Source organism: Triticum aestivum, chromosome 6B (assembly GCF_018294505.1).
Source record: "Triticum aestivum cultivar Chinese Spring chromosome 6B, IWGSC CS RefSeq v2.1, whole genome shotgun sequence".
In the NCBI taxonomy this organism is placed as follows: domain Eukaryota; kingdom Viridiplantae; phylum Streptophyta; class Magnoliopsida; order Poales; family Poaceae; genus Triticum; species Triticum aestivum.
In genome coordinates this window covers 725,002,233-725,024,354 of record NC_057810.1, presented here as the reverse complement: position 1 = coordinate 725,024,354, position 22,122 = coordinate 725,002,233, and the positions used below count along the sequence as shown (strand labels likewise).

Here is a 22,122-nt window from a genome sequence, read left to right as displayed (position 1 = left end):
TCGGATCGGTTTTCTTTTCTTTTGTACATTTCTTCACCAGCTTTCTTCAGGTTTTCCCTTTTCCTTTTTTTCAACACATATCAACTTATTTTCAACACACATTGTACGTTTTAGTACACATGTGACATGTTTTATTGACGCACATTGAACATTTTTTTTCAAAATAGACCATATACATTTTTTTTCTCAAATACTTGTCTTGAACATCATTTCAAATACATGTTAAATATTTTTTCAAATACACACTGAACTTTTTTTGATAGCCTGAAAGTTTTTTTTAAACTACGCAGATATGTTTTTATATTTTATAACATTTTTGAAATGCCATGATTTGTTTTCCGAATCGCGTGAATGTTTCTTTAAAATTACACCTACATTTTTTTAATGGTACTTAACATTTCTTTTATACTAGAAGGACTTTTTTTTTCCACATTGTATGAACATATTTTAAATTTCAGATTTTTTTTAAACATGTAGTTTTTGGAAATATCATGTACATATTTTAGAATGATATGAAATACTCCCTCCATCCCAAAATAAGTGACTCAACATTGTACTAACTTATCATTGTATTCAGTTTTACCATTGTACTAACTTATACCGTTCCACTCTCGACCTCCTCCCGGGACGAGGACAAGGAGGAGAGCCTCCCGCCGCCTCCGCCGGCGTCGTGGGTAGAGAGGTGGCTCCCGTAGGCGGCGCGGCCGTACGCGATGCTCGCCCCTGGCTCCTCGCCTGGCCCTGCATGTGGTACGCTTTGCTAGTTACATCACCATCTCTCACCACCATTGCGTAGATTAGCAGGATCAGCTCACCAAGAGGCTAATATAGTAGAGAGATAATCCTGAACTCACATTTTCAGTTAACAGGTTTTGAAAATTTTGAGTTCATGCTCGATCTCGGGGTTTAGAAAGAAAACATCACATTTCATCCACGGCTCCACCATGTAATACTATCAGCCTCTCATTCTTTATCGTCTCTCGGTCCCGACATTTTCGGTCCACATAGAGAGAATTGAGAGATACGGCGCACCAGGCCGGAGGTGGCGGCAGCGGCAAAAACAAATAAATAAATACTCCCTCCGTCCGGAATTACTTGTCATCAAAATGTATTAAAATGGATGTATTTAGAATTAAAATAGATTGACAGTTGGACTTGTGGTAGCAGCGAAGATTATCAAGGATACAGTGTCTGCCGCGGAGGGACTCGCTCTGAGCCCAGATGTTAGGTCAATGAGCACTTTCTTCCCTTTATTGACTCACCACTACCCATGAACTGTCTGGTTGGCTAAGTGGTTGGCTTAGTCAAAGATGTTAGGCCAATGAAAATATCTGGTTGGCTAAGTTTTGAAAGGAAATGAGCACTTTCTTCCCTTTATTTTGACTCACCACCTTTTGTAGTTGACAAGTTAGGCCAGGAAATATGATCATGTCTGATTGACTAAGCTTTTGACAGGAAAACGACCAATCGACTACCAGTTCAATTTGGCTGCTCCTCAAAATTCTGTATTTAGCTAGGTGACCAGCCTGCCATGTTCACACACACACACAGAGAGAAGAAAAGAAGACGACGGAAGCAGCCTTCCATCCTCTCGCCTGCTTCCTGGCAATGGTGGCCACCGGGTCAGCCAGTCTTCGCAATTCTTGTCACCGATGGTCAGCCAGTCCCCTTGGACATGCTGAGGCCGCCACCGACCACTCTGCGCTGGTGTCCATCAAGTCGCTGATAACCAGCGACCCGGCATCGGCACTGGCCTCATGGGGCGGCAACCGGTCGCTCCCTCTGTGCCGGTGGCGGGGCGTAACGTGCGGCGCTCGTGGGCGTGTCGTAGCGCTGGACCTCAGCAACCTAGGCCTTTCAGGTGCTATTGCCCCCTCAGTAGCCAACCTTACCTACCTGAGAATGCTCCAGCTTCCCATGAACCGTCTCTCCGGTGCCATACCATCGGAGATTGCCCGTCTCCTCGACCTCAGGCATGTCAACCTGAGCCACAACTTCTTTGAAGGTGGCATCCCGGCATCACTATCACAGTGCCAGCAGCTTGTGAGCATCAGCCTTGGATACAACAACCTCACCGGAGGAATACCTCCAGACATGGGTCATTTGCTCAGCTTGCGCGGAGTCTGGATGCAGTACAACAAACTGACAGGAGTGATCCCTTCAGAGATTGGCAACCTCCCCCTAAATCTAGTAAGTCTTGACCTGAACTACAATCACTTGACAGGTTCACTCCCTTCTTCTCTTGGTAACCTTCAGAGAATCAAGAATTTGCAAGCGAGGGGGAATCAACTCACAGGGCTGATTCCATTATTCTTGGGAAACCTCTCGGCATTAACTACCCTTAATCTTGGAACCAACAGATTTGAAGGGGAGATTGTGCCATTGCAAGCACTGTCATCTCTGTCTGTCCTCATTTTGCAAGAAAATAACCTTCATGGTGGCCCCCCTTCCTGGCTAGGAAACCTCTCCTCACTCGTATACCTAAGCTTGGGAGTTAATAGCTTAAGTGGGGCTATTCCCGAATCATTAGGGAACCTTCATATGTTATCTGCTCGTCTTGTTCTCGCCGAGAACAGTTTTTCAGGTAGCATTCCTTCCTCCCTCGGAAACCTTCATGCTCTTTCCGAGTTATATCTAGACACGAATCAGCTCACTGGACAAGTTCCTTCTTCTCTTTTCAATATGTCCTCTCTCAGCGTATTTAATCTACAGTTCAACCAGCTAACTGGATCATTGCCAAGTGGGAAAAATTTCAACTTTCCAGTACTTAACACATTTAATGTAGGGGATAATAGGCTCCATGGTGTTATTCCACCTTGGCTGTGCAACTGTTCTATGCTTAGCACAATTGCAGTAGAAGTGAATATAATTTCAGGAACAGTCCCGGCTTGTCTTGGACATAACCTAAAAAGTTTGGCAGTCCTAACCCTTGGACAAAATCACCTACATGCAAATGAAGATGATCGTTGGGACTTCATGTCCAGTCTAACTAATAGCAGCCGTCTCAAGTTTTTTGATTTCGGCAGCAACAAATTTCGAGGTGTGCTACCAAATTCAGTTGCCAATCTTTCTACAGAACTGCACGCTCTCAGTATGTCCAACAACATGATAAGTGGCAATATTCCTGAAGGCATCGGGAACCTTGTTAATTTATCATATCTTCTGATGAGCATCAATTCTTTCGAGGGTACTATTCCTTCCTCTCTTGGTAGACTCCAGAAGCTGAGCTACTTATACCTCGATTTGAACAATCTCTCAGGGCAAATTCCGCCAACCCTTGGCAATCTCACATTATTGAATAAACTCGCTCTTGGATCAAATTCACTTGATGGACCTATTCCATCCAGCCTTAGGAGCTGTCCTTTAGAACTATTGGATCTCGAGCACTATAAGCTCAGTGGTCCGATTCCAAAGGAAATCTTCCTCATATCTACCTTATCTGACTTCATGTACTTCCAAAGCAACTTGTTTAATGGGTCGCTACCACTGGAGATTGGTAGCTTAAAACATATTACAGACATCGATTTGTCTGATAATCAATTTTCTGGTGAGATTCCTGCCTCTATTGGTGAGTGTGAAAGCCTGCAATTTTTAAAGATGCAAATGAACTTTCTTCAAGGTGGAATCCCGGCATCAATGGGGCAGCTGAAAGGCCTGGAAATACTTGATCTTTCACATAACAACTTGTCGGGAGAAATTCCTGAGTTTCTTGGGAGAATAAAAGGCCTTGGTAGTTTGAACCTGTCATTCAACTACTTTGAAGGTGAGGTCCCAAAAGAGGGAATATTTCTTGATGCGAATGCAACCGCAGTTGAGGGAAACCAAGGACTGTGTGGGGGTATCCCTGCAATGAAGTTGCATCCCTGCTCCGTCCTGACCACCAAGAAACGGTCCTTCAAGCTTATCATGATAATCTCCATAAGCAGTGCAGTGCTGTTGATTATCTTCATTTTAGCACTGTTTGCTTTCTGGTACAGCAGGAGCAAGTCACACCAAGCTAACGCAGACCTGTCGCCCATCAATGACTTGCATATCAGAGTATCTTATGCTGAATTAGCCAGTGCAACTAATGGTTTTGCTTCCGAGAACCTCATCGGAGTAGGAAGCTTCGGCTCGGTGTACAAGGGAAGAATGGTGATCCATGAGCAGCAGGTCATTGTTGCTGTGAAAGTGTTCAATCTCCAACAACGTGGTGCATCTCAAAGTTTTCTTGCAGAATGTGAGACCCTGAGATGTGTTCGACATCGGAACCTTCTGAAGATCTTGACAGTCTGCTCAAGTATGGATTTTCAGAGCCAGGATTTCAAGGCTCTTGTGTATGAATTTCTTCCGAATGGAAATTTAGATCAATGGATACACAAGCCTCTTGAGGAAAATGAAGATAGTGTGTTAAATCTAATCACAAGGCTCAACATCGCCATTGATGTGGCTTTTGCACTGGATTATCTTCACCAACACAGGCCATTGCCAGTTATTCACTGTGATCTCAAGCCAAGCAATATTCTCCTTGACAATGACATGGTTGCTCATGTTGGTGACTTTGGCCTTGCAAGAGCCCTGCATCAAGACCAGAGTGATTTGTTAGGAGAATCAAGTGGCTGGGCTGCCATGAGAGGAACAATTGGCTATGCTGCTCCAGGTATGCCTCCAGGCTACTAGCCAATCATTTATCTGTCGTAATTTTCCCCCGAAATATCAAAAGTACGCCATCATATAAATATGTATTCATAGCACTCTACAATGGAGATAATACAAATGCTCAAACGTTTTCTTACACATAACTTCAATGTTTTTAATTCTTCTGTTTTGATGATTACAGAGTATGGTCTGGGCAACGAGGTTTCAATCCTGGGTGACGTGTATAGCTATGGTGTATTGTTGCTGGAGATGTTTACTGGGAAAAGACCAACCGACGGTGAGCTTGGAGAAGCTCTAGGTCTTCACAGATATGTTCAGAATGCACTTGCAGAAAGAGTGGCCAATATTGTGGATCACAAGTTGTTATTAAAGGACGAGGATGGAGAAGCAAACACCTCAAATCCTGATAGAAGAGGAGATATAACAATTGCTTGCATCAATTCAATTTTGAATATTGGAGTTTCATGTTCAATGGAAATTCCTACGGATCGCATGCAAATTGGAGATGCTTTGAAAGAGTTGCTAACACTAAGAGACATTCACACGCGCCTTTCCAGTATGCAAGCGGCAAGTCATTGCAGCATTAAAAGCTCTCATGGATATGAATCTATTATCTTGAAGGTACTATAGCGGTGTGCAACAACGCTGGTACAATAATATTTCAACTTTACATATCACCTTATTTATTCGTATGGTATTCTTACCATCTTCCCTCCTCTCTTCCCAGATAGCGGCACATGCAAGGTGGAGACAGGGAATGACTGTGCAGTACATTGAGGGTGGTTGATCGAGGGGGAGCCCACCACAGGGCCCATGCGGCCTCGAGGGGACCCGACGACAGGAAGGAGCCTGGAGGCCTGGATAGAGCTCGACGGCCATCTTGGACTACAAGCCAAGGTAGTGGCAGCTAGAGGTCGATTGGATTCCTGTGTAAACCCTAGCCTTTGTCGTCTATATAAGGTGGGGGCAAGGGGTAGCTATCCCATCTACTATTGTAGAAATATATTCTCGGTAGTCATACATCATCTCTCTTGTAATCTCTTGCACGTGGTAATGCACCATGAATGCAGATTAGAAGCAGGACGTAGGGTATTACCTCTGCTAGAGGGCCCGAACCTGGGTAACCACTTTGTGTGAATTCCGTTATGATACTTCCGGCCGTGTTCGCCACCCATCTATGGTATTGACGGTTCTACGTACCGTTTGTTGGCGCTTCGGGCGAGGGCTATGTTGGTCGGAGAAAGACCTAAGGTTGGATCATTGTACATGCCCGACGACTTGATGTCTGGCCAGACTTTCCTTCGACTCTTTCAAGCTTGAAGTCGACAACCAAGGGTGCTCGCTACCCTCCTCCGTCGACACCATCTGCTTCGGAAGCCTCGAGTTCAACTTCAACCAATACGCCGAAACCATGTGCTTCAACACCCCTCCATCATCATTGGTGTGGAAGCAAGGTCGGCCTCGGCCGATCCTGGGGCGGTTGGACCTTCATCAACCGACCAGCCCGCCCCGATTCGAAGGCTTAAACATGATCTTTTGGACTGCCGACACGGGTCGCGCCCATAAGCTCTCGACGTGCGGTTCACGAACCCTCCACAACTGGATGTGGTGATGTATTCTCCACGTCAAGTCTTGCAGCCTTTTGTATGTACTCCCTTCGTTCCACAATATAGCACATATAGAATTTTTTAAAACTCCAACTTTACAAACTTTGACCAAGTTTGTGAGAAAAATATATACATCTAGAATACCAAATACATATGCTTAGATACATCACAAGACATATTTTCATATTATATACATTTGGTATTGTAGATATAAATAGTTTTCTCTACAAACTTGGTCAAAGTTTTTGTAAAGTTTGACTTTGTAGAAAATCTATATGCACTACATTATAGAAGGATGGAGTATGTTGTAATGTTGAGGCGAGGACAATATTGACTGACTTGGTGAAAGGTGATGGGTAGAATACCAGACGAAGCTGTCCCTGCCATCGTAAGCAGGAATCACCTAACTTGAAGAATCTGCAATTTTTCCGACATTTCCGCTCATTAATAGAAAACAGTAAAATACAACGCATGTTTTTCTTCAACAGTTTTCTTCAGGTTTTCTAAAATACGATACACATTGTTTATTTTGGTACAGATGTGGAACATTTTTCAAATACACTATATACTATTTTTCCACATACTTGTCTTGAACATTATTTCAAACACATACTACTAAATATTTTTAAATACACATTGAACATTTCTTGGTGGCATGAAAGATTTTTTCAAAAACTACATGAACATTTTTTTACATTTATCACATTTTCTTAAATGCCACAATTTTTTTTCCTAAACGCGTGAATATTTCGTTTTTGCTAAGAGGACCCCACACTCTACATTGAAATTATGATTTTTCTTTCAAATGTCACGTACATTTTTTATAGCACACGGACATTTTTTTCACATTGTATGTAAACATTTTGTTAAATTGTCATGTACATTTTTCTGAAACACTCGTTTTTTTAAATATCATGTACGTATTCTCAAATGAGACGAAATAAAATTTTTAAAATTATGCAGACATTCATTATCACATTGTATAAACATTCTTTGATAAGATTGGATATAGAAGTGTCGTCAGGTAGCCCAAAGCCCAAACTGACAAGCACGGCCGAGCCATCAGCTGGAGCTTCCATCCATGGCCCTGCTCCGCGCCGCCGCCGCCGCCCTCCGCCGCCGCGCCCGCGTCGCCGCTCTCCCGGCCATCTCCCCGTTCCCCCACACCAGCACCTCCTCTCCCTCCCCCTCCCCCGCTCCCGCCCCCAACCCCGCCGCCCGGCGCCACCTCATCACCCTAACCCGCCGCGGCCCATGCCTTCACCCGCCGTCCGCCTCCGCGGCGGCCTCCTCGTTCTACATCGACCGGATCCTGCTGCCCAGCAGCTTCTCGCTCGCGCTCTCGACCTCCTCCCGGGACAAGGACTCGGACAAGGACAAGGAGGAGAGCCTCCCGCCGCCGCCGTCGCCGGCGTCGTGGGTGGAGAGGTGGCTCCCGGAGGCGGCGCGGCCGTACGCGATGCTCGCCCGGCTCGACAAGCCCATCGGCACCTGGCTCCTCGCCTGGCCCTGCATGTGGTACGCTTGCTAGTTCCTTCTACTGACATTACTAACCATCTCTCACCACCATAGCGTAGATCAGCAGGATCAGCTCACCAAGAGATTAGTAGAGAGCAGCCCCAGCTCACATTTTCAGATTTGCTGTGCGCACAAACAGATTTTCAGTTAATAGATTTAGTCAAAATTGAAAATTTTGAGTCCATGCTCGATCTTGGGCTTTAGGAAGAAAACAGAGCATGCTCGTCAGCACCAGTGCAACTTTTATTACCCTGTTATATGCCTTACCAAGTACTCCTACCAGCTTGCTCAAAGAGCTCCTTTGACCCTTGCTTCGCAGGTCGATCACGATAGCGGCGATGCCGGGGGAGCTCCCGGACTTGAAAATGCTGGCGCTCTTCGGGTGCGGAGCTGTCCTCCTCAGGGGGGCTGGTTGCACTGTGAATGATCTTCTCGACCGCGACATTGATAACAAGGTGATTCTGCTCTTTTTTTTTCCTGGTTGCAGACAACGCTTCAGATCTTGCCTGTTGCTGAAAATGCCCTTCAGATTCTTGCAACCGTGAACATGAAAAGGGATAGGCTGCAATTTTCACCAACAGCTAAAACTAACAGCACAGTGAAACCATGGAGAGGAAAATATGCTAACTGAGGTTACAGACAAGTTTGGTGTATGTTGTACTATTAGATCTGTGTGTTCTACTACTGCTAAATTACTTCACTCAAGTGGATCATGCAGTGAATTGATGGTGGATACGTTTCTCGTGTAGGTTGAGCGCACCAAAAGCAGGCCTTTCGCATCAGGCGCTCTAACCCCATCTCAAGGAGTGGCCTTCCTCGGAGGCCAGCTACTGCTGGGATTGGGCATTCTTCTCCAACTTAACAACTTCAGGTGAATTCTGTGTTCTTTTGCTTGTGTGAGTGGAATGTGCAGTTTGCCTGTTCTGGATGCTCCAAAGTTCTTCCAAACAAATTGTATAGTAGTAATTGACATTTTGTGGAATGCACATAAAGTATCTTTTAAAATCTAATACGCGCCTGTTGATTTGTTTTTAGTTATAGTTGTCACAAACACCAAAAGATTGAGAGCTAAGAAGCACGGACACGGGGACGGAAAGACGGGGATACGCATACGGGGATACGGGATACGGCATTTTCCCAAAACAGCCATTCGGGGATACGGCGAGTATATATATAATAAAATAAAAATATGGCATGTAATATTAAGTTAAGACAGAAAATTAATAAGAAAGAAATCTTTTTTGCCAAGTGCTTGATTGATCCTCATCCCCCCATGCCATGTTGTCATTGCAAGCTGCGTCCATCTTGCAAAACATATCAAACACAAACAGTAAAGAAGATTAGAGGAGAAGACATAATTGAAAGATTAGAGGACAAAACATACTTGAAGCAACATGGAGCAGCAGCGCAAGCATTCAACCCAGCAGCACAAGATAGCAAGCAACATCCAGGATCCAGCAGCTTAATGGTAGAAATATGACGAATCAAAGAGGAAGAGGTTGAGGAATAGGAGAGGCTGTTGGGTTACCTGCGAGTAAAGGCTGCTGGTGCTGGGGCTAGCGGTCGCCGAATCCAGGCGTCGCCGGCGGCGGCGTCGATCCAGGAGGCGGCGGCTCGTGCAGTACGACCTGGGAGGGAGCACCTCGTTCTCATGACAGAGAAGGTGCGGGAGACATATAGGGTTTCGTATTGGGTTGGACCGAGGCTGGTTTTGGGCTGGGCCGTGTCCCAAACGTGTCCCAGACGTGTCCCACCGTATCCCTGTAATTTTTTCCTTATTATTAATCGAAATTCGTGGGACACGGCTTAGTTCGCGTATCCCAGCGTATCCCGGCGTATCCCCGTATCCCGCCGTATCAGGACGGCAGTTCGGCTGATTCTGGCGTGTCCGTGCTTTTTAGATTGAGAGCTTGTTAGATGCATTTCCTTCCAACATTATTGTAATATTCACCTCTAAATTTGTCTACTTGTCCATGTAGCCGTGTTCTTGGAGCATCTTCTCTTCTTCTGGTGTTTTCTTATCCCCTGATGAAGAGGTTCACATTTTGGGTATGTAGTACACAAATGCTAGGTCGTACTACCATGATATTGCTTGATATTACAGAGAGTGATTACTTAAATACTTCTGGTGCATTTTTTGACAGCCTCAGGCATATCTCGGCTTGACCTTCAACTGGGGAGCTTTGCTAGGATGGGCTGCTATCAGAGGGAGCTTAGACCCTGCAGTCATCCTTCCACTGTATACTGCTGGTATATGTTGGACATTGGTGTATGATACCATATATGCACATCAGGTATTTTACTAGTGGCATTCTTTCATATCTAAACTGAGCAAAAGCAACTCATCGGGATTGTGGTGGTTTCTTATGATCGTATCCGTTACATGTCAGGACAAAGAAGATGACCTCAAAGTAGGTGTCAAGTCCACAGCATTAAGGTTTGGGGATTCGACCAAGCAATGGATCAGTGCCTTTGGCGCTGCATCCATTGGCAGCTTAGTGCTCAGTGGCTACAATGCCGAACTTGGTTGGTGCTCATTATCAGAATGTCATGTTCTATGAAGAGTATTTATTGTTTTTAACATAATGTTGACGGCATGCTTTGATCATGTTCGACAGCATGGCCCTACTACCCTCTTCTGACAGCTGCAGCCGCACATTTGGCATGGCAGATTTCAACCGTTGACTTATCTGACCGTGCAGATTGCAACAGGAAGTATGTTCCTTTACATTGAATCCTCACTCTTCATTTTGAGATTTAAAAGAAATTGTGTATTCATTGTTTACTTACAACCTTGAAGTGCTTAAATAATTAAACCTGTCTTGTTTAATTCCTAATCTGCAGGTTTGTATCAAATAAGTGGTTTGGAGCTTTGGTGTCCAGTGGAATTTTGCTCGGGCGACTTGCATCATGCTAGATACGTCAGGCACGATGTGCCTGTTGTTCTTTTCTATAGGATTTTGATAGCTCTGACAGCACCAGTACATTTTTGTGACTAGTGCCGGAAGGATAGACCTATTGTTTAACCTTGTCATCTGCTAAATGCAGTATGCTGCAGAATAAACATCTGTAAGTTCTTTCTGTCCATTAATAACTTGTGCTTTTCTGAGTTTCTTCTCTAGTCATAAATATTAAAGCCGTATCCTGATTGATAAGTTGTGCTGTTGTCTAGCAGGTTTATTTCCTGGGGATTTCTTTGCGGCATTCCCCCATTCTGTCCCCGATGATAAATCAAGGAAACAGAGGGTATAGCATTGTTGTATAACACATTGTTGTGCATTTTACTATGTGATTATTCTGATGTACGCTCGACAAAATGCGATCCAAAAACACGACTCAGCCTAACGCTGTATATCTGGGAAGGCGGTGGATCTTCCCATTCAGTTTTCACACCTCCAGTTAGCTCAGTCTCAGAGCAGCTGGGCAAAACAAATATACTGAAAGATCTGTGGTGCATTGTGTTATCACCATGGGGTTCCTGTCAGGATTCTCTTGTGCACCTGCCATTTGTTTGGGGTCTAACATGTTACTCCCTCCGTTCGGAATTACTTGTCTCGGAAATGGATGTATCTAGAACTAAAATACGTCTAGATACATCCATTTTTGCGACAAGTAATTCCGAACGGAGGGAGCATCCTACTTTAGATGTGTTGTATTTCAGTCTGCATTTAGTGCGGTAATGTTGATATGCTGCAGTCGTTCTGCATTGTTGCACTGTCCGTTTACATGCCGACAACAATTTGGAAACGTTGTGAGTGCACGTTCAGTTGTAGCATGGTGGGGATGAGCAGACGTGATTCAGAAAGGGGTCCAAAATTATTCACCTCTCATTTCCCACCACGTCTGTGCACGTTCAGTTGAGAGGTGTATTGATGAGCCTCTCCACCGTGTCGCCACATTGGGGTGCCGCTCATAGTGGTCGGTGCACTGCGCTCTGTTCCCATTCTGTTGGTGAACAGAGTGCAGTCGGTTCAGTGTCTGTCACCCACCCACCGGAGCAGCACGCTAACTGCACTCTGCGCCCGTGCCGGACCGACGCCATCACTATCTCGGTGTCCTGTGTGCAGTGCACGCGGCCACACATTGTCACTGGAGGGCAGGTTGAAAAGGCCATGGCACCCTTGGCGTGACCCACTGTTAACCGACACTATCTACTCCTACTACTACTCTGCATCCTCTCCCCCTCCCCCATCCCCCATCTCCATCTCCATCTCCCTGGCAATGGCGTCCGCCTCCATCGCTCCCCCTCTCCTCCTCTTCGTCGCCGTCCTCGCGGTCACCCTGGCGGCGGCGACGGTGGCAGCCGACGCGCATCAACCGGCTCCGGGTGGTGACGGTGATGATCGTCAGCTGATGGTAATTGATCAAACTTTTCTCGCGGAGTCAACTCCCAGTTTCTTCATAATCAATCAGTAGCTACCGGTCACAAGTTAGTTCAGACTAATCTTCCTATAGCTAGTGTTTATTATTCTCAATCTAAGCTTAGCCGCTCTCTGTATTGTATTCGGGGTCATCAGTTACTCTTCTTCACCTGCAAAAAAAAAATCAGTTACTCTTCTTCTGCAAAAAGAAAAAAAAAAGGGGATGAATCTAGTTGCTGATCATATATAAATAGACGTGAGGCAGAGAAGGATACGCGCGCGGCCGTCCGAAGGTGGCGGACGGGCTTGCTTCTATTAATGCACGCTCTCTCTACCTCTCCACGCATGCATACACCTCCTCCATCCATCCATGGCGGTCTCCAAGCCTCTCTTCCTCGCCGCCGCCGCCGTCGTCCTCCTCGTTGCAACCCTGCTCGTGGCCGTGGACGCTGATGGTTCCTCCTCGGTAAACAGATAGACGAACACATGCATTTGCTCTGAACGTATGTTACGAACCCAGAGACGCGTTAGCTATCCTGATTAAACTAATTAATCACTTCCCGCGCATGCATGGCAAAGAATGAAAGTTTCTTGCTTTAATTAGGTCTCCACGCTCTGTTGATTGTCTCGGAGGTGAAATGCCATTGCTTGATATGCCTACCTCCGTTTATATTTCTTTTCCTTTTCTTTTTCTTCTGAATCTGCAACCATGAATTTACTTCCACACAGTTTCAGACCATGAAGATATATATATATGGTGCTCAGTTTCATATCTTGTGTAGCCATTGCATGCTCGATGATCGTACATGTATACGGTGCAGGCGGCGGGCGGCGGCGGCGGGAGGACCCTGCTGGGCATAGACTGCCCCAAGGCGTGCGAGGCGCGGTGCGGGAGGAACTGGAAGAACGAGATGTGCAACAAGTTGTGCAACATCTGCTGCGGCAAGTGCAGCTGCGTCCCCTCCGGCACCGGCCAGGACACCCGCAACGAGTGCCCCTGCTACGCCAACATGAAGAACACCAAGAACGGCAAACCCAAGTGCCCCTAAAACCTAAACCAAACTAGCCAAGGCAAGCAAGCATGCAAGGCGGGCTAAAAATTATGATCCCATCCCATCCATCAATAATCGCCGCCGCTCGACGCTGGTGTTCATCTTAATTAGCCTGCCATTTTCCTTCCCTTTTGTTGTGGATCATATAGAATCGTGTATGCTAATGTGCTAATAATGTTAGTATAAGCTGTTTGTTTAGGTCCTAATGAAGGGAGGAGGAGATCAATGAGAGGTAGACCGAAGCTCCATCTTCCGTTCCCCTCTTGTGTACTCATCGTCCATTATGTATCTGTATTGCAAAATATGTAGTGTTGGAAGCAGTGTGGTTGGATTGAGGTTCAGTATGTGCTGCTCGATTGGATGACTGGGGCAGCGTCTTGTGGATCCTTTTATTTTGTCTAGCTGGGCAGCACTATTTTCTACCGTGTCTTCCTATTTAAGCGTCTGTAAAAAAAAAACCTCCTGTTTAAACATGCAGTAAGTCATTAGAAGTTTTAATTAGGAAATAATATATGAAGATAAAATAGGGGATGTAGCTCAAATGGTAGATCCCATCTCCAGTTTCTAGTTTTCAGATTTAGATTTATTTTGTTCATCGATTTGATTTTTTCCTCTACCCATATACTTCCTCCGTCCCAAAATAAGTGACTCAACTTTTTTGCTAACTGTATGAGAATAACACTCTTAGACACATATTATAAATGCATATGACTCCAACTCAAAATTATGGTCTTGATTTTAATTTCCCTGTCCAACCAATTCTTCCAATTTTATAGCATAGCAAAAGAGAGCAAACACATTGCAATTTTAGCGTGGTCATTGCAGTGCCGGCTTCAGAAATTTGCAACCGTGTATTCATGTGTATTCATTTTGCCAAAATCATTGCTGTTTTTCAAAAATTGTTACTCTTTTACCAAAATCAACATCGTTTTGTAAAAATTATGGGTATTCACATTAAGTCCCAAGAATACCCCTAGCGTCGCCCCTGGGTCATTGACGTTGTCCTTCTACCAAATCCATAATCTGTGCGTACAAATTACTCATATCCATTCTCAAATTTTATCTCACTGTAAATCTTGCAAAAGAAAAATCTACAATGGTCGCTTAAAATTCCTCAATGACTACAACACAACCTTCCGTTATATTCATGCCTTCTTTTTTATTCATAAACTCTGCAATAGTCGTAAGACACCATCATCTTTTGATGATCTCTAAAGCAAGTAGTATCTCATCACATTTTTTTATGGTTTCATCGCAACACACGTGCATTGTGCTAGTATTAGTAAAAAGAAAAAAAAATGAGACCAACCCAAGGGCTAACCCTTGTTGGCATTTATTTATAGGAGAAACTCCGCGAGCATCATGCGTCCAAGCCATGACTTGAACTATGGTGGGTTGGCAGCAACCTCAGCTGCCTAGCCAACGGGTCGACGCCCCGTCCTCATTAGTAAAAAGAAGAAGTTTCAAGTGTTGGTAAACATTGAGGGGAGAGTCTGTGGAGCAGTTGCCTCGAGCGACGCTCCAGTAGGCTAGCTCATTTGTACCTACAAATGTTAGCTTAGTTTATTCATTTTGTCCATTCCTTTTTTATTTCCATTTTTAAATTTTGGTTATATTTCAAAAACTTTCCAATATACATACTACAAAAATTACTTCACATTTTTTTTACAATGTTCATTGTGTAGTTTAAAAATGTGAATGCAACGTAAACATTTTGTTCATGCAATTGCTAAAAATGTTTGTACTATTCACAAACATGTTTGTGACATTTTAAATTTTCATAAGTTTCAAACAAATGTTCATGACATTTTAAGAAAATGTTTACAGAATGTTTTTTTTTGCGTAATTTTGAAATAATGTTAAATAAAATTGAAAAAAAAATTCTTCATATTTAAAAATGAAATGTGTATCAATAAAATGTTTGTAAAATTTAAGAAAATGTTTTTACAATGTAAAAGAATTGTACAGGTAATTTTACAAAATGTTTCTACCACTCCAAAACATGTAGCGTGTATTTGAAAACTGATTAAATTTATTAAAAAATGTTTAAACATGTATTAAAACAATGTTCATCATATATGTGAAAATTGTTCAATGCGTATTAATAAAATATTCCGCGCATATACAAAAAACGCACTATGTATATTAAAGAAGTCAACATGTATCAGGGAAAAGAAAAAGAAAAGGAAAAGTAAAATCACAAAAAGAAATAAATATCTGTTGCGGCAAGTGCACTTGTGTCCCCTCCGGCACCGGGCATCACACGCGCAACGAGTGCCCCTGCTGTGCCAAGATGAAAAACTCCAAGAACGGCAAACCCAAATGCTCATTACCTAAACTAATCAAGCACCCCTCATGCAAGGTGGAATGTGAATTATAAGTCCATCCATCAATAATCTCTGCGGCTAGCTGGTGTTCATCCATCCATTATTCATCTTAGCGTTCGTGTATCTGACCGATGTCGATTTTCCTTTCATTGTGGATCATATATGATATGCCAATAATAATAGTACAAACTATTTGGGTCCTAACGAAGGGAGGAGGAGATCAAGAGACGTAGATCTAAGCTCCATCTTCCCCTCTTGTGCACTCATCGATTATGTATCAGGATTGCAAAATACGTAGTATTGGAAGGAAAGCAAATATGTGTATGTCTTGAGGTTCGGCATTGCTTGATTGAATAATGGGGCAACGTCTTGTGGATCCTCTGGGTAGCACTATTTTTGTAACATCTCCTATTTAAACGCCCGTAAGAAAAAATATCTCCCGTTTAAACATGTAATTCAATAGAATTGTTAATTGGGGGATAATATATCAAGATAATAAAAGGGGATGTAGCTCAAATGGTAGATCATTTGAATGCATTTAAGAGGTAGGGGGATTGGTACCCTATCTCCAGTTTCTGATTTTCTGTTGTTGTTTATTGGTTCGATTTTTATTACAGAAAACAAATGGCCAAATAAAATAGATAAGGTAATTCACAAAATAAAAATTAGATCTAGTAATTTGTTTGGTTTGTTTTAAGAGAATATTCACCTTATATAAAAAAATGTTCATAATATATTCACAAGAAAGTTTAGTTTGTGTTTAAAATATGGTCATCGTGTACTATCATATGCACATAACATTGCCAAATCTCGCTACAACTGAAAGACCAATTTTTCAGTGCACCTTTTGTGGCATGCCACATCTTAGTAAGAAACGTGTGGTGAAGTCCAGCTATGAACCAAGCATGCCCGAAATCACTAGTTATGGGTACCCATTTCAAAGGTTACCCCAATGCCTACCAGGGTTCAAGTCCTATAATTGGCACCAACTGGCACTCTCATTTTTCTGGATTTATTTCAGACTTTTCAGTGATGTTCATTCAGTGGGAGGAGACGTTTTCATTTACTACTAGGCACATGTGGTGACTTCGTCAATCTCAAGATGTTGTACCGGCTCAGTATCTCAAATGTGCTCATAGGATTGGATGTGCGTGCTTGTGTTTATAGGGGTGAGTGTAAGTATGTCTATGTGAGCATCAGTGATCATACTGTGTTAAAAATAGGTGCTTAAAAATAACTAAAAGCAATGAAAACAAAATGTAGAAGTGTTCTTGATTTCTAGGAATTGGATATATCATAAAGGTTCATAACTAGTACAATGAATCCCAACATGAGAAAAATTACATTGAGCAACACCACCAAATGATCGATATCGCTGCTGGTGTGCGGTGTCGCTGCTCCCCTACTAGAGCTAACTTGACCTTGTCGATGACATCACAGAAGTCTTTGTGCACGTATGGACCAACACATCAGAGCTTCAGTTGCTGCCATTGAACTCTTGAATCGATCTGAAGAGCATGACACCAAACCTCATCGTGATTCATGCACGATGCGAAACCCTAGCCTCGCCGCCACAGGAGACGTTTAGGAATCTACGTTGGAGCTTCATCGACTCCATCCCGATGGCCAATGTCGAGGAGGATCTAAGATCTGATGACTAGTTTGAAGATGTAGCACTGCCCTGCAAGAAAATAAAAACCTAACCTAAACTACTTTCCGGAGCTGAGGCATCATGATCTTCGTCCCTGCCACTGGCCACCTGAGTTGCGTGCGGCATGGATATAGATCCACAGACTCACCGGCGAAGCTTTGGACGGGATGAGTGCCCTAGCGGCCAAATCCGTGAGAAGGAAAGAGTAGCGCAGCAACATCCGCAAGAGAGAAAGAGAAACCCTGACCAGGGGACGAGTCGTAGCTTAGAGTGTTTTAGTTTACATTATAAAAATAATAAGATCAGAAGTATCTGACAAAAATAATGTATGACAGGAGAAAAATCTTTTGCACTGAACTTTTTTTTTGCGAGGTCTTTTGAACTGAACTTAACACACCATTATATTTTAACAAAAATGTGAAGCATGAACTCTATTTTTTTTTACGCTAAACGTTCAACACATATACCGACCATGACAATTAAAAAATTAAGGGAAAGAAAATAACTTGTAACTAGAATGTATGATTTGATTTTTACGAAATAAACATACATGACTCGATGATGCGGCGTGATTTGCAGGGACAAATTAGTATAGTTGAGTATATGCATTACTTGCTGATGCCACACATTTTGATCTTATGGTTATCAATAGTTGAGGTTACGTAGAAGCACAATTCACAAAGAAATTTAGTAATGAGGGATAGCTGTGTGGTTAAGGATTAAATAATGACAACGATGGGGCCCATGCTAATATGATTAGTTGATTAATTAGGATTAATCTATAGTGATTGTTGGGGTTAATGTGAATGGGGATGTAGCTGTACATCCCATCTCCAAAGAAAAAACTTTTTTTTGTAGTTTTACTAGCACGATGCCTATGCGGTGCCACGGAGCCATTGACTTAGGAGGTGGTCAAGTAACGTTAGTGTCCTTGTAGCCGTTGTGTGATTTATGATTAGAGAAAATAGCAAAAATACAGTGAGAGACATGCAACGTCAAGGAATTTTAAATGACCATAGTAGGTATGGAAGAGAAACTAAACCAAAATCAGTTTTGAGGTGAAGTCACACTTTTGTGTTTTTATCTGTGCCTTTTACAAAAAAAAGTTGGTCTCTAAAGAAGTATTGTATTTATTTATTTATTTATGATAGATCCCACATGTGAGTAAAATATACTTGGGTCTCTTGTAAGGTTGTTAATTCTACTTGTGGGGATGTTATTTTTTTATTTTTTTATGATAGATCCCACATGTGAGTAAAATATACTTGGGTCTCTTGTAAGGTTGTTAATTCTACTTGTGGGGATGTGTGTATTTATTTATTTGAAAAGGATGTTGAACCCACATGTGTGAACTCACCAACTCCAATCTTTATAAGTAGCCCCAAACCTTGGACCGAAAGTGGTTATTTGAAAAGGATGTTGAACCCACATGTGTGAACTCACCAACTCCAATCTTTATAAGTAGCCCCAAACCTTGGACCGAAAGTGGTAAATTCCTCAGGCCCGCTGGAGTCGCTAAACGGAGAAAGTTTCTTTTTGGAATGCTCAGAGAAAATTGAGTGGCTTATTGATATTTATTTACTTGCCCTAGGAAGACTGCACATAATTTTCTTTGTCAATCAAGACAAACTCTGCCATTTCATACAGATAGAACAAACACTATATTTACCCCCTTTTTTTGCGAATATACCCCGTTTAATCCATGATTAATCAGTTGCAGAATATGAGCCTGGTCAATTTTTTTAAAAAAATGAATTGCCAAGTTAGATAACAGTACTACCTCCGTAACTAAATATAAGATGTTTTTTGAAGTGCAAAAAAACGTCTTATATTTAGTTACGTGATAATTTTTCTAAGAGGTGTACTTCTCTGCCCTTGCAAAAGAAAAGGAGGTGTGCTTATATGCTTTCCTCGCAAGGAAAAAGTGATAAATTGCACCTGTGTGCAAATTAGTCATGAATATTGTTTGGCGTTCGAGCCAGCCACCCAAGCCTACCTTTGGCGTGGACTCTGGCAGTCGTGTGCGCTGCTGCGGCATCAAGGACGATCTGCTGGGAGCACGCAGAGCGCAAGTGGGATCTGGGCAAACATGTCTGAAATTCTGGAAACGACCCAAACTGGAAGCATATATTCTCGAATTAGTAGCATATATATTCTCCCTCGAAAAAACAAAATACAAATCTTTATGGTCGTGATAAAAAGGAGAGCAAGACGCTTCTCGAAAAAACTAAGCAAACACAAAAGGAACAAGAACAGTGGTTTCCTTATGGCCGTGATATATAGAAATTATCTGACATGCATAAAACAAAAAATCATGCTGCTACATTATTCTAAGTAAAATATGGCCGATGAGGTCGCCGGAGGAAGACAAGACCCGGCCGGCCGATCGAGCTAGCTCCACCGATGATGTACTGCATGTATGCATGCATGCATGCAGCACACGCGCGCGTTCCCCCGGCCTATTGGCCGCCCGTCGTCTCGTGCTTGAGCGACAGATAGATGAGGACGCCAGCCCCTACGACGGTGGCTACGAATATCAGCATGACGCACGTGTCGTGAGGGGTTCCTGTGTACTCCCATCCCATTGCCCCCAAAGTGCACCAGCAGTAGGTCGATCGACATGCGGAGTTGATGTAGTAGGATTGTTACCTGCATATGCAGGTATGCACGAGTATATATAGACCCGGCTGCACGTACGTATATATGGAATTAACCATCCGTTAAGCCGATCTTAATTGGGAGATAATAATGGTTTTTCCTTACATGCATGTATAGGCCGGGATCGTAATCACTCGGAGTTAAAAGCGCATATCCTGCCGAATCTGGAACATGATGGCTTCCATACTTGGTTGTTCTGGAGTATGCTTCCCCTATTAATACTATGGTTAATAAGTAGTAATATTGGTCATTGAATCAATTAACTCCATGATATACTCCAAAATATCATGGTCATTGAATCAATTGATGGTTAATAAGTAGTAATATTGGTCGTGTAATCAGCCGGCTGATGGGGTTTTTTTGGCAAAGAAGATTTCTGCAACATAAGTCATGTTGCAAAATTTTCTTCTATAACACCGCATAAAGGAGAAGACAAAGAAAAAAAATTATAACATCGCCTCGCAAAGTTTTTCTGCAAGAATACCCTTGTTGCGAAAATAAAGTGAAGGTAGAAAAAAATTTCTGCAACAACGACCTATGTTGCAAAAAATTTCCCGCAACACAACCTATGTTGCAAATTTTTTTTGCAACATAACCTCCGTTTGTAAATATTTTTGCAACAAGCACTTTGTTGCAAAGTCAAGTGAGACGTTCGGTTCTCTTAATTGTGTGAGATCTCGCGGGTGGCGAGGCGGCAGATCTTTTAAAAAGATCCGTCGGCCGACACGTAGACGCCCCCATAGGCGTTGCTATGCGTCGGCTACGGACCTTTTTAAAAGATTCGTCGCCTCAAGAGCCGCCCGATATAGTGGATTAAGCGGCCAAGCGTCAGCCTCTACCATTGCAACATAGGTCTTGTTGCGGAAATTATCTGCAACACGTCCCATGTTGCAGAAATTTTTGCAACATAGGTCAAGTTTACATATTTTTTTGCAACCGAGGTCTTGTTGCAGTTTTTTTGCAACAGAGGTCTTGTCGTAGAATTTTTTCGCAACAAAGGTCCTTTGCAGAAATTTATATAGAAGTCAGAAATATTTCAGAAATTTTCGTAACAAAGGTCATGTTGCAAAAATATTCTGCAACAGAGGTCTTGTTACAGAAATTTTACAAAAATCTTTTCACAACAGAAGGTTGAGAGAACGGGGGTGAAAAGAGAAAGGTGCGCTGTATGTGGGGCACACATTGACGCGTGGGAACCGGTGGAGGCGGTCGACGCGAGCGATCAAAATCCGCCAGATGATTTGGAATGTTTCCCTTTTCTTTTAGCGAGATTCAAAAAATGCTCAAGAATTTAAAATATGCTTGCAACTACAAAACATATTCATGAATTGGAAAAGAACATTCAGTAATTCGAAAAATGTTCCCGCATTTTAAACTGATCTCAATTCCACACGATGTTCTTGAATTTTTAAAACATATTCTCGGATTTTTAAAACAATTCTGGATTTCAGAAAATGTTCATGAAGTTTAAAATTGTTCCTGTTTTTCAATATATATTTCAAATTTAGAAATAAATGTGCTGATGAATTCAATAACTGATTTTGAATTCACAAATATGCACACATTATTTTTTTTTGACAAATTTCAAAAAAATCACGACTTCAAAAATGTCTCTGAATTTGAAAAATGTTGATGAATTACAAAAAATGTTCATGAATTAAAAAATCGTTATCCTTTTTTTAAAATATTCATGGATTAAAAAATCATTCACAACTTTAAAAAATGTTCCCTCATATGAAAAAGTTCATAAACTAAACAAACCATGAAATTTGAAAATGTGTGGAATTTAAAAAAGTCATGAAATTCTAAAATTGTTGTAAATGAAAAATATTGACTTAGTTAAAAATGTAAAGTAAAAACAGGAAGAAAAGGAATAGAAAAAGAAATAAATGGTTCACGGTAAGTTCTAGAACCTTACCAAACTGATGAAAGAAAGATACATCTGATCCTGTAAAATGGGCCAGCCATGTAGCGTCATTGCGCCTAGAGGTGCGTGTTTCCTCGTTATTCCCTGTCGTACGCGGCGAATAGGATCCGGCCCGCGCGCATTAGCTGTTACTTAGCGGCAATTCCTAAACGGCGCCTTAAGCGCCCGTTTTAGTTATTTATGCATTCGGGCGCACACCCTCCCGCCGCACTGGGCCGGCCCATTCTTTCTTCTTTTTTTGCTATTTCTAAAACGCAAAAAACTGCTTGCGTGGGGCAAGATTCGAACTGGAGTCCTCCAGAGTACAAGTGTTTTGCCATAGCCAGTCCGCCACCTTAGTATTCGTGTTTTCTCAGAGCCTTTTCATCCTTTTGTTTCTATAT

At 42.6% G+C, this 22,122-nt stretch overlaps 2 protein-coding genes and 1 pseudogene across 3 annotated transcripts; all 3 read left to right on the top strand.

Moving 5' to 3' along the window:
- Window positions 1-1,531: 1,531 nt before the first annotated feature.
- Window positions 1,532-5,260, top strand: LOC123139795 (receptor kinase-like protein Xa21; annotated as a pseudogene).
- Window positions 5,261-7,280: 2,020 nt separating this feature from the next.
- LOC123135239 (4-hydroxybenzoate polyprenyltransferase, mitochondrial) lies at window positions 7,281-11,269 on the top strand. Its single transcript, XM_044554302.1, has 9 exons — window positions 7,281-7,763; window positions 8,083-8,218; window positions 8,513-8,634; window positions 9,743-9,812; window positions 9,908-10,057; window positions 10,154-10,289; window positions 10,382-10,478; window positions 10,608-10,832; window positions 10,939-11,269. Exons 1-8 carry the CDS (start codon window positions 7,327-7,329, stop codon window positions 10,678-10,680), a joined length of 1,221 nt encoding a protein of 406 aa, XP_044410237.1. The 5' UTR covers window positions 7,281-7,326; the 3' UTR covers window positions 10,681-10,832; window positions 10,939-11,269.
- Window positions 11,270-11,886: 617 nt separating this feature from the next.
- LOC123135238 (cypmaclein) lies at window positions 11,887-13,517 on the top strand. 2 transcript variants are annotated; one of them, XM_044554300.1, is made up of 2 exons: window positions 11,887-12,119; window positions 12,946-13,517. In XM_044554300.1, the coding sequence occupies exons 1-2, from the start codon at window positions 11,985-11,987 to the stop codon at window positions 13,171-13,173; spliced, it is 363 nt and encodes a 120-aa protein (XP_044410235.1). In that variant the 5' UTR covers window positions 11,887-11,984; the 3' UTR covers window positions 13,174-13,517. The 2 variants fall into 2 exon arrangements, with proteins under 2 accessions (XP_044410235.1, XP_044410236.1); XM_044554301.1 differs by lacking the exon at window positions 11,887-12,119 and adding an exon at window positions 12,201-12,590.
- Window positions 13,518-22,122: the final 8,605 nt, after the last annotated feature.